We start from the raw sequence: 17,179 nt of genomic DNA, 5'->3' as shown, positions 1-17,179 counted from the left end.
GAAGTTTGGTCCTGTATATCCGACATTAGAGTTACTAGCAAATTTAAATACAGTAACAAATCTAAGCTAGACACCAGCTAATACTTAATAAGCATTTAGAGCAAACAGTTGATCCTTTTCGGATAAAGGTTTTAGACAAATAAATAAAAGCTGATCATTTTAAGCACCCCTACCAGGATAAAATGGTCTGTCTCATCCTTGTAACTGAGTAATAGAACTTTTTTGTTGAAAAACTGATTTACTAGCTAGATCACCAGATGAAACTAGAAGAAAGAAAACCTACATAAGGAAACCAGTACGGTCATATGGAGGTCTGATTATAAATTATTTGCCAACTGACATATACTAGATATGTAAACAAACACAATATCTTACTTGCAGGGGTAGTTATCTGGGGTTCTGGAATGGTTGTGGGGTTGCTGAGCACTCCAAGCCTGACAAGTCTTTCCTGATGCTGTTACAGCGATATTTCCTCGATAAGACTCTCCTTTCTCGGACAAACACTGCAATCCCGGTGGTGACGGTGGGGGATTAGAGGCTTCAAAATGGAGAAATAAACTTTAAAAATATTATAATGTAGTATTTTCTCTTAAAATAAGTGTGAATATATGCAATGGCTAAAGGGTTAACGCTTTCTTAGCTGGATTCTAAGCAAAAAAAAAAAATCATTAAACAATGAAGGATAGAAACCCCCCCCCCCCCCCAAAAAAAATATTATATTACATGTGATTGCTGCATTTGTTTTCTTGCCATTTTCAGATAGTAATCCTGCAACTAACACATTTCCTGTCCTAGGGTCACAACATTCACTGTATTAAATCTATGAAGGAGCAGTGTTGTTGCCCTGGGCTTTTCTCCTCATTTGGACCACAAACATTTCCTCTTTTCCATTACATAGGTGGTTGGGGGGGGGGGGGTGCTCATAGCAGATAGCTGCATCTGCTGCCAACCTTGTTCATGTTTTCTGTTCAGTCTGCTGGAAGTTATTAGAACTCAAGATTCAGGGCAAGGATCCCACAGGTATTTTTCTGTCGTGGAAGAAATGCTCTAACCCTGAATAAAGAAAATGTATGCAGCTATCAGATCTAAGGTTTTGTAAGCTGCAGAATATTACATTTTTGCTTTTGGGTTTAGATATGCTTTAACCACTTGAGCCCTGGATAGCATTTTAAAATGGAACAAGCACAGCGGCTAATACTTCAAGCATCATTTTAAAATGGCACCCAGACTCAGTGGCTTCAGCAGGTCCCGCTGGCTAATAGCTTTGGGCCAGCACTAAACCCAGGAGCTGAAATAACTAGGTTCTGGGTTTCTGATCCTTTAACCGATCTCCCAAAAAAAGTGTACTTTAGAAGAGAATGTAAACACAATGCTTTCAGATTGTTATTAAATTGGGAGTGTTGTGATGTCACAAGTGGCTGACTGATGCCACTCTGTCCAGCTTCACCCTGCCGCAGTAAATCACTGGAATAGGCTGGCTATTTGCATAAATAAATGTACAGAGTGTGTATGGATGGATATGAGTACTTTTTATATATATTATACGTATATGTATATTATTTATAGATGTATAATATGTACTGTATACATATTATACATACTGTATATAGTAAAAATAAATATTCTCCTCTTAGTTTAATCCCCATATCATAACAATGATGTTGAATGATCTGGATGATCTTAAAGTTTACTGTATTTATTCCCAATAAAAATAAGAAAAAAAATACAGTATATGTATAACATGTTAGGGTGGACTATAGATGATAAAAAGTATAATACCGTATGTGGATTTGAGACATTGCCAAAGTGAAGAAAAAAAAAAACATTCCGGGACTCAAAAGGGAGAAAGAAATTTGGAACTCAATTGGTTAAGGTAAGTGGTAAAACAGGTGAATATGACATAGGTCGCATGCAGCATTTTTTTGCACTTGTTTGCCTGACTTACTTATCATATAGTTATTCACTAGCTGTTTCAGGAATGAATACATACAAAAGCAATTACTTTATAGTCTTGGGAGTCCACCAAAAATTGGAATGTATTCATGTAAAATCTTAATTAACTGAAAAAAATAAAAATTTACCAAGCCCATGTCATTGCATTATATTCATAAGCATTTAAACTTCAGCACTCACTACAGCGTGGAACATTGCAGGATTCCCAGCGCTTGTTTGGGTTAGTAGTAAAGCACCATGGTCTTGGTTCTCCATCTGGATTCCGGCAGTAATTCTCAATGAGATTTTTTTCTGGAATGCTAAAAACATAGGTACATTTTGTGAGATCTCATGCATCAAATGCTGAAAAACTGGGCGATCCTAACTTAACGTAATTAATTAATTTAAAGTGGTTGTAAAGGTAAAAGTTTTTTTTACCTTAATGCATTCTCTGCATTATGGCATAAACATTTTTAATGGTAGCATACTCACCTCAACCCTATCAGGATCCAACGCTGTGCACATCTGTAGCAGTTCTTGTCTCCTCTCCCTGCTCTCACAGACTTGGTTGAGAGCAACAGGAGCCCTTGACAGAGAGCAGGGGGCTGGACTGTATGTCTGAATAGATGCAAACAGCTTGGTTCAGGAGTGAGCATACACGGTTGCCCCGCATAGGAAGCCACTTCCTATGGTGGGCACTCATCAGGGGGTGGAGCCAGGGATGTCAGTAGGGGACCCAAGCAGAGAAGGATCAGGGTTGCTTTAGGCAAAACCATTGCAGTTTCAGATACATCTCCATAACTCCTCCATAATACCAAAGGTAAAGAAAAGCCTGGTATCTATCAGGCACCTATATTGTGCACATTTTTATTAAAGGTTACTCTCAATGTAATGTAATCTCAGTGAAATCAGTCCCACTGTTAAAGTATATACATACAGGTATCAACTGATATGCATGCACATAAGCATAAAAATAAAATTGCCTCAATAGCTTCACCTCAGTTAAGGATAGGTTAGGGGTAATATATAATATAGAATACCCCTTCACCAAATCTTGAACTGTCACCCCTCAAAGAGTTCATTGGGCTTGATTCTCTATATTACCAAATACAAATACAAATAGGAGGACTAAAGGTCCACAAGATTATCATCAAAGTACAATCAACCTGGTTGCAAAAATATAAACAACTTTATTAATAAATATCCAAAAATATGTAAGAAAATACCTCCACTGTTACAAATTAAATTGACAATTTTGTCACCACAGACAGGCAACTGCAGCAGGCATGCATTCGTCTACACGCATATACTGTACCTGTGTCAGGGTGGGATTATTATAAAGCAAGGGCAAGGAAGCTACAATGATAGGGGTTATATCTCTGGAACCATAAGTTGCAGTCCTGCAAGTATAGTGTGTGGGTCTGGAGCCCTATAGGTAGAGGAAAGTTTTGGCAACAACAACCTGGAGCATACTAGATGTATGGTAGATAGGAAGTCCTGCTCCAATCAGTATGGTCGATTGGGCCTATATATGAACCAAGCTGCCAGTCCACAAGAAAGGAACTCCAGATGGGTTAGCTACTGTGGCTGAGCAGGGCCAGTTAGGAGGCAGGTACAAGTGAGTGAGATATGTGTGCATACGTGGAGATGGGGATTGAACTGCATGAATGTGAGTCTGTATCCAATAGACAAAGGATAAAGCCTAGGATTACATTAGTGCCAAGTGGCAGCTGGTGTTTTTTTCTTTTGGGGGGTGTGGCAAACAATGCATCCACAGACCTCACCCTGCCCCTGGCCGGGTCACCCACACCCCCACTCCCCCCCACGTGGGTCAGGCACAACCCCCCAACACCTGCTTCTTGTTCTTGATTGGCCAGGAGGAGAATCAATGTGACAAAAGCTAATATTCATTTGCTACTGTCACTCAACTGGGTGGGCAGTGCTCTGCGCCAAGCCCACCCTTTTTTGAAGCCTATTAGAGCTTCTAGCCCTAATCACTTGCTTCAAAAAAAAACATCAGAATGCATGTGTCTGACACCCCACATGTAGATCATGGGGCCAGATGCATGCCTGGGCGACTACTAGTTGACCAGCCACCACAGTTGTACTTGGGCGAAATAACATTATGTAACGTCGCTTCATCCCTCCTGAGTTCTGAACTTTCTAGACTGGGATTTCAGCCACCCATCTTGGCGCTTATATGAGCAATAAATTCACCCATTTCACTACTAGAAGAAGGTTTTCTCTAACAGGGGCCAAACACAAAATTACCAAGTTCCCTTTAACAAACTATATGGGGAACAGAGCCATCTAGTGGCAAGCAAGCTAACTGCATCTGCCAACAAGGTGAAACACTTGATAATTAGCATTGTCTAGAATAACCAATAATTTCAAGGAAAATTAAAAACCAAGATTTTTCTTGCACATGATTGGAAGTCAGCACAATTTCTTCTGCAGGGTACAGACGCAGAGACTGAGATGCTAAAAGCATATTACTCGCTAACATCCAGAGATAAGCTAAAAAAAAAAAAAAATATATATATATATATATATATATACAAAGGTACACCATTCCTACTGTGAAACATGGAGGTGGATCACTATTTTTTTGGGGATGTGTGAGCTACAAAGGCACAGGAAATTTGGTCAAAATTGATGGCGAGATAAATGCAGTATGTTATCAAAAAATACTGGAGGAACGTTTGCATTAATCAGCCAAGAAGCTGTGCATGAGACGTACTTGGACATTCCAACATGAAAAAACACAAGGCCAAGTCAACCTGTCATTGGCTACAGCAGAATAAAATGAAGGTTCTGGAGTAGCAATATCAGTCTCCTGTCCTCAATATCATTGAGCCACTCTGGGGAGATATCAAATGTGCAGTTCATGCAACACAGCCCAAGAATTTAATGAGGAGTTCTGTTGAAACCAATCCATGGTCATGTAGACCAACTAAAATTTCAGCCACAACTGAAATGGTCGAGTCGCCAGAAGAAAGCCATTAATACGCAAATGCTACAAACGATTCCACTTACAATACGTAATACAGCACAGAGATAAGCCTCAAACCTTCTGGCACAAAGTCATTTGGAGTGATGAGACCAAAATTTTTCTTTTTTGGCCACAACCAGAAACTCTGAATTTGGAGAGGAGTCAACAAGGCCTATGATGAAAGGTACAGAGGTGGATCGCTGATGTTTTGGGGATGTGTAAGCTATAAAGGCACAGGAAATTTGGTCAAAATGGTTGGCAAGATGAATGCAGTAAGTTATCAAAAAATACTGGAGGAACTTTTGCATTCATCAGCCAGGAAGCTGCTCATGGGAAGTACTTGGACATTCCAGCTCGACAATGATTCAAAACACATGGCCAAGTTGACCTGTCATTTGCTACAGTGGAATAAAGTGAAGGTTCTGGGAGTGGCCATCTCAGTCTCCTGACCTCAATATCATTGAGCCACTCTGAGGAGATCTCAAATGTGCAGTTCATGTAAGACAGCCCAAGAATTTACAGGAACTGCAGTCTTTTTGCCAAGAGGACTGGGCAGCTTTACCATCTGAGAAGATAAAGAGCCTCATTCACAAATACCAGATAAGACTTCAAGCTGTCATTGATGTTAAAGGGGGCAATACACGGTATTAAGAACTGGGGTATGTAAACTTTTGATCAGGGTCATTTGGGTAGTTTATGTTGTGATTATGATTTAAAAAGAGTAAACACAGTTGATTGATAATAAATGGCTTCAGCCGAACACTAACCATGAGTGAAAGAAATGTTTTTGTGTTATCATCCATATTCTCTGGAAAATGGCCACAAAACCATAAATTATGCCAGGGTATGTAAACTTATGAGCACAACTGTGTGTATATATATATATATATATATATATATATATATATATATATATATATATATATATATATATATATATATTCATAATTATGAGAATAAAAAATCATGTTTTTGGTACTGTCCCTTTCACACATTTGCCCTAGGCATAAGGATGTTATGGCAACACTTCTCATATAAAGACGAAGGAAGTCACATCTTCCATGTGCCTTACTAATCAGTAAAGAGGGGTTTACTATAAAAGATTAATTAGTTTACTACTGCACATGTAGATAATTTTAGGACCCACACTACACAATATTCTAGTAACGATTGCAGGATTTCTGATTATCATGATTTTTTTATTTTCTACTCAGGAGCCCTTGAAGCTAAAATGCTTAACGCAGTGATGTTCTGAGAGCAGGCGCTTCCACTGGACTCTTACCTTGCAGGATTGTAACCATGAGAATGGGGGGTTTGTGAATCCCATTTCTGACACTCCAAACCAGACGCCGTCTTTGAAATTTTCCCCCTGTAATTTTCTCCACTGCAATGAAAGCAATCGTCTGCAGAAGAAGCATTAAATCTTGATCAATATTTTGCATTGTTACATTCATACGTATGCCATGTTGCATACGTATAGTACTCTTATGCCCTGTACACACGACCATTTTTCCCATCGGAGTGCCGACAGAATTTCACTGAAACTGTCTTGCGTACACACGATCACACCAAAGTCCGATCGTCAAGAACGCGTGACATACAGCACATCCAACTATAAAGGACTAGAAAAAGGAAGTTCAATAGCCAGTAGCCAATAGCTTCTGTCCCGTACTTGCTTCAGAGCATGCGTTGTTTTTGGTCTGTTGGAACAGCATACAGACGAGGGGTTTTCCCGATAGGAATTGGTTCCATCGGAAATATTTAGAACATGTTCTATTTCTAGGTCTGTCAGAATTTTCAAAAAAAAAAAAGTTTGATGAGGCATACACACGATCGGAATATATGATGAAAAGCATCTGTCTGACTTTTTCTGTCGGACATTCCGCTCATGTGTACGCGGCATTAGCCTTAAAAAGGAGTTGAAGATTTCAAAAGTTGCATGACTTCATACAGCAGCTGATTGGCCTATTACTTTTACAGGGCACTGAAATTCCTTTTTGACAGACAGTTATATGTAAATTTGCTCTTATACTTAACATATAATAAACATTTACTCACCTTCACATTTTGGAATGTTGCAAAATTCATATCTCGAGGCGGGGTCTGTAGTGTAACACCAAGGTCCATTTGGATCTCCATCTGGATTTCTACAAAAATTTGCTTCAAGCCCTTCATTTGGAAACTTTACAGGAGTAAAACTGGGCAAGAAAAAAATCTGTGTCATATTACAGCACAATAAAAAATGTAAAATGTGCTAAACAAATCATATGCTAATACACTGAGACAATTAATAAAAAGTGTCTGAGACATATTTTGTCTCAACTGGATATCAGCCAATCAGCTTTTCATTTTTTAAGATGTGTGGAAAATGTAAAAGATAGATGCCAATTGGTTGCAAAGTGCAAAGGCACAATTGTATTCCTGCAGAAATTTAATAATCCTAACAATGTTACCAGCAGTGCTTAAATACCACTGAAAATTATAAGAAGGAAAGTATTACAGCATGTGTAATGACTGGAGAGAACTGCCACAGCGAGGTGAACAGCATTGACTTGGGTATTGTTTGTATTTTATTCAGTAGAACATGGTTTGCTAGTGAAAGCTTTTGCACCCCCAAAGATTTACATTATTATATTATGTCCAATTAGCTATCTAAAATATCTAAAGACAATAAAATGTGCCACTCGATAAATATTCCAATGTGCAATAAAACAAACTAAATGATATTGATACCATACTAAATTGTACGAAAATGTACAGGTAGACAGATATTAAAACAGTTATATGTAAATATACCTTATTTGAACAATGGACAGCCTCATCATAGATTTAAACCCTTCAGTATGTTTAATACGGTACGGACTGCCCTTTTAGCTTAATAGGACTCTCTCCTATTTAGGCCTCAATTCTTTTAATTGTTTAATAATTTTTTAATTGTAAAAATAGATGTTGTGAGTTGAATTTCATAGACTTCTGTACTTAATGTGATTGTAGCCTTATTAGTGCAATTGTGACAGAGAAAATTGAGTACTGTCCGTGATACTTTTTTTATTTGCACTAACATACAATTTTTCAGGACAAGCTTTCGTGGTATGTCCCCTTCTTCAAGGTCCAAGCAGTACTGATTTACAAATTTTTAAGCAGAATATATATAATAAAAAAAAAAAATGCTTAAAAATTTGTAAATCAGTACTGCTTGGACCTTGAAGAAGGGGACATACCCCGAAAGCTTGTCCTGAAAAATTGTATGTTAGTGCAAATAAAAAAAGTATCACGGACAGTACTCACTTTTCTCTATAGACTTCTGTACAAACTTTTAGTCATTACCATTAACACCCCTTTCTCTGCCTTTCCTTTTCTTCTACCTCCCCTTCTCTCTGCGTACCTGAAAATGTTGCTAGCCAACTTAACCGCTTCAGCTCCAGGAGATTTACCCCCTTCATGACCAGGCCATTTTTTACAATAAGGCACTGTGTTAGCTTAACTGACAATTGCATGGTTGTGCGATGCTATACCCAAATAAAATGTATGTCCTTTTTTTTCCCACAAATAGAGCTTTCTTTTGGTGGTATTTGATCACCTTTGAGGCTTTTATTTTTTGCGCTATCAACAAAAAAAACAGACAATTATGAAAAAAAAACAATGTTTTTTACTTTCTGCTATAAAACATATCCAGTAAAAAAAAATTAAAAAATCTAATTTCTTCATCAATTTAGGCCAACATGTATTCTGCTACATATTTTTGGTAAAATAATTCCCAAAAAGCATATATTGATTGGTTTGTGCAAACATTATAGCGTCTACAAATGATGGGATATATTTATGGAATTTTTTTTTTTTTTACTACTAATAGCGACGATCAGCAGCTGCGATATTGCGGTGTATAAATCGGACACCTAACTGACACTTTTGACACTTTTTGGGGACCAGTGACACTAATATAGTGATCAGTGCTAAAAAAATGCACTGTCACTGTACTAATGACATTGGCAGGGAAGGAGTTAACATCTGTGTTCCTAGGGAGTGCTTGGTTACTGTGTGGGGGATGCATTTACTGTGAGAAGACAGAGATCCGTGCTTCTGCTTAGCAGAATCACAAGATCACTGCCTTCCCTTGTCACAGAACGATGACCTACCTTGTTTACATAGGCAGATTGCCATTCTGCCTGTGCCTTGAATGATCGGCGGGTCCCAGTGATTGGCTGGACCTGCTGATTGGCTCCTGTGTGCATGCCCCAGAACTGAAAGTGCAGAATACCTGTACCTGATTCTGCACACAGGAGCCGCTGCCCCTCAGTACATGTATGTGGGGCGGTCGGCAAGAGGTTAAGCTGGCCATAGATGGATCAAAATTTGCCCAGTTCGGCAGGGACCAGCTGAATTTTGATCCATCTATGGCAGTTCCTGTTTGAGAGAAAGCAATTTAATGATTGACAGGGACTACTGGTAGACTTTTGTTTAATCACTAGTCCTTAGTTTCACCAATTGACTGCAGCACTGATCAAGGTATTCCGTCAGAATATAATAGCATAACTGGGAGGATTTCCTCCATTCACCTCGCTTCTGTGGATGAGGGAATAGGTACAGTTTTTTTCAATTAGCCCACTAATCATCTATGCCCTGCTTTACTTAAAGTGGAAGTAAACCCTCCTATTGTTTTCAGCCAAGAAAGCCGCCATCTTGGCCTCTGTTTATTCTTCGACTGCCATGATGCTGCACATGCCATCAGTTATGACACCAGCCATTGGATGGTCTGAAAGTTTGGTGAAGGGCATGACCAATGTAATAGTTACATTTCCATTTTTTGAAACTGTTAAATCAATGGGTTTAGTTTTGTTTTAAGATTTTTAGACACGTATCCATCCATATCTGTATAGTTTTAATTAATGCAATTTCCCCCACCGCTCATGTGTGAACCCAGGCTTGTCACAGTGACTTCAGCCTGGGTTTACACAGCAGCGATGTTGGAAATCGCATGCAATTCGGATAAAAAATCATGCTTCATTCCTGTTCAAATTACATGCTTTTTTTCTTTTCAGTGCAATTTGAGCCCATTGATTTTGTATGGGCTCACATCACATCACAAAGGAATCTTGTACTCACTGGTATCGGTGCAACCCTATATATATATATATATATATAAGAGGGCCAGTATGGTGGCCCGTAATTATGGGAGGAGCCCGGAGGGTATATAATCAGACCACCCACAACGGTCTGTGTCGGTTCCAGTGCAAGGTACTGCACATCAAGGGGGCTGACTCTTCTCAGCTCCCTCACGGTGGTCTATCTGTGTGTCCAATCGTAGGTGCACTTCGGCTTCTTCATTCGTGGTCTTCGTCGGCGGTTCCCGCTCATGGTCGCAGATAAGTAGTATCCGAATCTTTTCATATCATGTGCAAACTTGCGGCTTATCATGCTTACTATCCTGCACCCCTTTTGCAAAACCTACCTCTGAGTTGTTGACACTCATGTCCCGATGTTGTTCGGCACAGCCGAGTCGCTATCAGTTGTTCCTCGTTATCACTCGCCATAGGCTTCACTGGTTATAAAATTCACTGTTCTCATCCTTTTTTGAGATAAACAGGTATTGTTTGTATGGGTTTCTGTGGCTGATTGGGGTGTAATTAAACCCACCTGATGTCTTACCTGCACTTGACTAGCCTGGGGGGATGGGTGGTTGATAGGTGTTTGGTTTCACAGTAAGGAAGGGCATACACTCTACAACCAATTCGTATCAGATACTCCTTACTGCCAATTTATATCAGATTCATCTCATACATTTTTGAGCTGATTCGTGTCAAATGCATTGCAGAGGCTGACTCTGCCAACTCACTGCATGTCCACGTAGTTGTACCTTCGAGATCGGTCGTATATCTTCATTGATTGTCCCACGCTCGGACCGCTACACACTCGCTGTCGCAAGTAGGACTTTGTTGTTACCGCTCTTCTAAACTCCAATAGTTACCTTATCATGTTCGTTTTGCAAAGTCGCACTTACGCCACCGTAAGTCTATGTCATCTTTCATGTATTTCATCCTTTCTACCCAACGCGGGTTTACTTGAGCCGATCACTTCACGGTCGATGCGGTCAAATCCGACATTCAAGCCCCTTACTCACCTCGCATCTACGGCCGATTCGAAATCTAGTCCCAACTTCGCTTCTATGTTTCGGATCCTCGGCAATCACAAGCCCCTTCAACCGTCATCACCATTTAGTTGATTCTAACCCAGCCATATCATCGGCTATACGGTCAGATCTGTTATACGAGCCCCGTAGTCACCTCATATCTACGGCCGATTTGAAATCTAGTCGCAACTTCGCTTCTATGTTTCGGATCCTTGGCAGTCACAAGCCCCTTCAACCGCCATCACCATTTAGTCGATTCAAACCCAGCCATATCATCTGCAACTCGGGCAGATCTGTCATACGAGCCCTGTAGTCACCTCGCATCTACGGCCGTTTCGAATCTAGTCGCAACTTCGCTTCTATGTTTCGGATCATTGACAATCACCAGCCCCTTCAACCACCATCACAATTCAATCAATCCGAACCCAGCCATATCCTCAGCGATACGGTCGGATCCCATATACGAGCCTCTCAGTCGCATCTACGGAGGATTCGAGTTTAGTCGCAGCGTTGGCGCAACGATTCCAGTCCTTGCCAAACGCAACTCTAACAACCAAGCCGAATCCTGTTGCATCACCGACTCAAATGAGTCAAATCTTTCGCAGACTATTCCATAGCTATAGCCCAGTTCAAACTAGTCACATCGACTGTACGAATTCAGCAGTACTTACATTTGACCTTCTCAGTCTATCCATACATGATCGTACACAATTCTCTCCACCAATTTGCTCAGTATTGCGCACGGTCATTCCTACATAATCGCATTTCCTCTATAACCTTTCTTTCGCCTTTCAACAAAGCTGCGTTCTTGCAATCGCTGCAAGTCTTTTCTGCATTTGGCTCAAAACTGCCAATCGTTTCCAGTAGCAACACTGCTGTTCACCTCATACCTACACACTTATAAATCCGCAAAACATTGCTTTCACCTTTCAAATCTCATCTCTAGTAGAAAAACGGCTGCTCTCCTCATTCCTACACACTTATAATTAAATTTATAGATTCAAATAAAGCTGCTTTCTTGCAAATCGCTGCAAGCATCTCTGCAATAGCTTAATACGGCCACTCATCGTCTCCAGTAGCAACACAGCTGTTCACCTCATTCATTCATTCATTCTCACCTCATAATTCAATTTATAATTCAAATAAGGCCGCTTCCTTGCAATCGCTGCAAGCATTTCAGCGAATGGCTCAAACTGACACTCATCGTCTCCAGTAGCAACACGGCTGCTCATCGTTTTCTCTGTCGCTTTCCCCTTTTAGGCCAGTTAGAACACCAGTTAGTCCACCCTGCACCAGGTTTGGACAGTATCTCCCAAAAAAAAAAAAAAAAAAAAAAAAAACCATTGTCGAGGGCTTGCATCTTCACCAGGGGGCCAGCTTTACCCCAAACAGCTCTTTGCAATCCCCATCGTAAAAACTAAATTCTCATGTCACCTTACTACAGGCTCCCGGTCAACTCAGTTCTCGACCACCAACCAGTCGACTTCACAACTAGGGCATAAAGTCAGGTGTGTAGTTCAATGGGATTCCCCCTTTCTCTTAAACACTCTTTCACTACATATTTTTACTTCACATACAGAATTTGACCTGCTCCTGAGGCGTTAGCAACTGTCACATACTTCTGTGCACTTCACTCTGTTTTCGAAGCACAAGCCTTCAATACGCAGACAAGGTCGCCTAATCTCCATACTTGCTGGCAGTGCAAGCATTAGTAGACCGAACCCACGTCAATTAACTACAGATCGCAACATTCCTACTTAGTATACCAGACTTCAGCTACCCACCCCAGTCCGCCCTGGGGCGCTCTGGTTCATTAGTCTGTGCCGAGCACAGACTGACACCCGAGCTATCGGTTACCTAGCCAGTCACCTCCTGGCTCACCTCGGTTGTTACGCATTCTTTTGAGTTTTCTAAAGTCACACTCAACAGCGCTCGAGCGCAAACCAACTGTCACTATGGCTGTCGTTCCTTGTCCTATTCTTCTTGTTTCCTTCCGCCTTTCATCTTATCTACCCAACGCAACTATCCGCTCCTACCTTTGCAACTTACCTCAAACATACCCCCCCTTGCTTTTAGTTGACGCCATGTCGCAGGCAGACAGTGAGGACTTTGCCTCAGCCCTGCCATCACCCTTTACGGGCTCAGCAAGCGGCGGTTTAGTCTCACAAGAGCTTGGACCAATAAAAAAAAACAAATAAACAAAACAAACAAAACAAAAAAATATATAAACTCATAACAGTACGGTGTCGCAGGAGTAAATCCTACCCTGCTGCAGCCAGGAAACCAAGCCTTTAGGCTACTGTTTCCACCACCAGTGGCAGCCCTTCCAGGCACCACTTCAGTCTATCTTCTTTGCGACTACTCAGCTGCACTCCTGGGTAACCACACTGTCAGCAGCAGTCCCTGAAGTCCAAGCAGAGTGACAGCCCTGGAGGTACGCCCAGCCATGCCCCTACCAGCTCCAGTCACCACCGTCATTCCCGTACCTTCACTTACAGATGCACCATTGTCTTCCCTGCACACCTTGTCCTAGCAGGGCATCTAGGAGGACATCTTGGATGACAACGACGTTAACTTAGCATCCCTCCTCATAGCAGTACACAACTTGGCCTAGAACAAATCATATTCGCAGGGAGATGTCTCCGTCATCCTGAAGACCAGAGACCCTTTACTCAATCGCAAGCTCGCTGTCACAGAGTTTGTGCGGGCCTTGGGGACAGTCAGAGACATGCTAGGCAGAGCAACCCCAACAGGAGGGTAGAATTGGACCCGTATCTGCACGCAGCAGGTCACAAGTACTCAGGGTGCCCATCCTTTGACTATCACTGCTCATTTTCAGCCAAGGCAGCAGCCAGACTCAAGGGGATCTTTTACCTCCCATCTTTTAGTGTTTCTCTTCCAGGCAAAGACCCTGACTAAATCCTTAAATTAAGATGTGCCAGCTATAGCAGATCTGCCCATGAGAGTCGAATTTCTCACAAATTGGAATGGCATGCCAATGTGTATTCCTTCAGCATCTCTCTCTTCATCTCAGGTAGTCATGGTCACCGCAGCCTCCACAGGTCCTCGCCTCAATTTTGGTCAAATTGGGTTTATAGGGCCATGGCCGTCAGAAATCCTCTTGATTCCTGGGTTCAGTTAGTCCTCCTCTTTGTTCGACCTCTACCCCATTGTCGCAGCAGCTCAAGTCTGGTGCAACAACTGGGCAGGACAACCAAGCCAATAAACCAATAAAGGAGGTCCTAGTAGCTGGCCATCGTGGCCTTCCTGTGCAGGCTGGTGCCACTATCCCCACAGCACCAATCTAACGTCCTATGCGTCTACATCCCAGACAAATGCAATAATCTGGCCGACGCACTACCCGTTAACTTTGCTTCGTTATTTTTTGCAGGAACCTGGAACCGACCCGACCATGTCTCTTATCCCACACTGGTCGTAGCTAACCTCGGATTCAAACAACACTTTCACGACGCTACCTGCCTTATTAATCTTTCACTATCTCACAACACCCTGAAGGCCTACCGGGCAGCCTAGAGGTTCTATGTCAGGTTACTAGCCTCAAACCCCAGAGCAATACCAAGAGTTCTCCATCACATCCCGGTCTTCATATTATGCCACCGCACACAGTTGGCATTGTCACACATTACCTTAGATCCCACTCAGCTGACATCCAGTATTTCATCCCCTTATGAGATCCTAACAAACCGTCTTGTTCGCCGCCCATACGGTCAAGACCATGTTGTGTGGTATTCACAGGCAATGACCCCAAATCAGTATCAAACGGCTACCCGTCACCAGCGCCATATTCCGAGACATGTCTTTCATCCTGTCACATTCCCCTTTTGGCTAAATTCAGCCTGGTCCTTCAAGCAGCCATCTACCTGGCTTTTTACAGCTTCTTACGCCCCAGTGAATACTGTCACCATCCCAGTTGTAAAGTGTTACATAGACACCACCTCACACGCCATCAGACTTCATCTTGCTCCTCAGCGTGTCCAAAACACAATAGTCCGGTCCAGGGGTTGACCTAAAACCTTTCCAAACTCTCAAAGCCTGGTGCCCCGTGTCCATCCTAGATCAATTTTTGGCCCATATGTTTGATCCCTCGCAGGACAGCCCATTACTACCGTTCTCGATTAGTACCCCAGGCAGCAACCAGTTCATTAGTCACGTCAGGTTCCTTTTGAGCACATTAGGCCAGGACCTTGGACATTCTTTCGCATTGGAGCAGCATCAGCAGCCTCACGAAACGGGGTCCCAGTCCACGCGATCAAAGATGGGCAGGCGGGAATCCACCTGCTTTACTCGATACATCTCCAATCCACAAGTGGAAATGTCCTGAGCCTTCAGAAACTTTGCCCCGTAGTGTCTTGCTGTACATAAATTAATAATTACCTCCCTACACCAAATCTTTTGCGGCCTTCTCTTGGCATATCGCCCAGCAGAGCAGGGCTCACCGCCCAGCTCACCAGGGCTTACCTTACAGCAGACCAAGGGCACAATTCAGGTCTATTTTATGTTGTTAGTCTTGTGACGTGTTTATGTGTTCTTTCATATCTCTTACAGCGGAGGGCTCCAACCATAAATAAGAGGGCCAGTATGGTGGCCCGTAATTATGGGAGGAGCCCGGAGGGTATATAATCAGACCACCCACAACGGTCTGTGTCGGTTCCAGTGCAAGGTACCCACCCACCCATTTCCCTTCTTGGAGTACTTCACTTAAAACACGTTTCTCTACAGAAACATCCATTTACTTTCTTAAGGTATGCGGCCTTCTCTTGGCATATCGCCCAGCAGAGCAGGGCTCACCGCCCAGCTCACCAGGGCTTACCTTACAGCAGACCAAGGGCACAATTCAGGTCTATTTTATGTTGTTAGTCTTGTGACGTGTTTATGTGTTCTTTCATATCTCTTACAGCGGAGGGCTCCAACCATAAATATATATATATACATATATATATATATATATATATTATTTTTTTTTTTTTTTTTTTTTTTTCACACATATATGGTTAATATATATGCTCTCTATAGGAGGATAGCATCAATTGCATCATCTCCTATTAGGAAGAGATAGAGGTTAGTAAATAAACATCATATTACGAATGATAAAAAATAAAACTCTACTTTGGTGTATGTGGGGTGTTTGATGTCCAATCTTGACATGATCTTCCAGATTTTGTTTTAGATTCAGTTCCTCGGTAATCCTTTCCACTTCCAGAAATGCATTCTTCAAGGTAAACTACAGAATAGATACATGCACAAATTTTATGAAATATAGATGTAGTTTTTAACCAGCTGTATTACCAACTCACCGTTATCAATACACTGTTTATATATGTAGCTTGAGGGCACTTGGGGGGGCAGATAGCACAACAGGGGGGCTCTGAAACAAGATAAGGCACACTGTGGGGAGCTGTGGGGCTCTGCATAGAGGCAGACCTCCATGCAGACTGAAGGCACTGAGGCTGGTAGAGGGTATTGTGAGGAGAAAGAGAGCTCTGGAGGAAGCCTGGAAAGCACTGTAGAGGGCTGTAGAAGGGGAAACTGAACTTGCATGGCACAATGTGGACAGAGATTGCTTATAAGGAAGTTTGGGAGTTGTGTTTGCCCGAATTATCTCTGTCTGTACTGTGCTGGCAAATCTCATTTATAACTGGAAACTAAATGTGAACACTGTCTGTCCTAACAATTGGTTAAATCAAGCATGTTCAACTCGTGGCTCAAACCTATGGCAGCCTCCTTTAGGTGCACACAGTTCTACTGAATGACTGTCGCTCCTCCATAATCCAGGCAGCTGTCATACCCAAGCTGGCTCCCAACTCTTCTCTTTCTTTCCTACACACAGATAAGGGGTGAGGAGCTAATGAGTAATGAGCTTAGTGTCATTCTGGGAGCATGTGAGTGCTTTATGCGTCATTTTATCTTTGTTTCATAAGAAATATATTGCATTACTAGGGCATGCACTTCCCTGGTCTGTTGTCTTTTATTTATATTGTCCACGGTCCTTGCTTTGGCAATTCAAGTGGTGGCTGCACAGGCCCTGATAGAGTAAAGGCTGCAACACTGGTTCAGAGCTTTTTGACTGGTCACACATGAGAGCCAGTGTTAATTTTAGTCTTAGGACT

General features: G+C 41.9%; 1 protein-coding gene across 1 annotated transcript in view; it reads right to left on the bottom strand.

The window, feature by feature from the left end:
* Window positions 1-17,179, bottom strand: part of LOC143987713 (plasminogen-like) — a 142,512-nt gene that overhangs the window by 98,412 nt on the left and 26,921 nt on the right. Inside the window, exons 4-8 of the mRNA XM_077486671.1 lie at window positions 16,179-16,293; window positions 6,983-7,122; window positions 6,207-6,327; window positions 2,134-2,252; window positions 376-538 (exon numbers count right to left, since the gene is read on the bottom strand). Of these exons, the coding sequence (XP_077342797.1) occupies window positions 376-538; window positions 2,134-2,252; window positions 6,207-6,327; window positions 6,983-7,122; window positions 16,179-16,293 (658 nt within the window). The remainder of the gene's footprint in view (window positions 1-375; window positions 539-2,133; window positions 2,253-6,206; window positions 6,328-6,982; window positions 7,123-16,178; window positions 16,294-17,179) is intronic.

The sequence above is a fragment of the Lithobates pipiens genome, unplaced genomic scaffold, assembly GCF_037356315.1.
Source record: "Lithobates pipiens isolate NorthernLeopardFrog02 unplaced genomic scaffold, aLitPip1_a1.2 Scaffold_18, whole genome shotgun sequence".
Classification (NCBI taxonomy): Eukaryota; Metazoa; Chordata; class Amphibia; order Anura; family Ranidae; genus Lithobates; species Lithobates pipiens.
The sequence above is the reverse complement of the archived record's forward strand: the minus strand, read 5'-3'. Positions and strand labels throughout refer to the sequence as shown.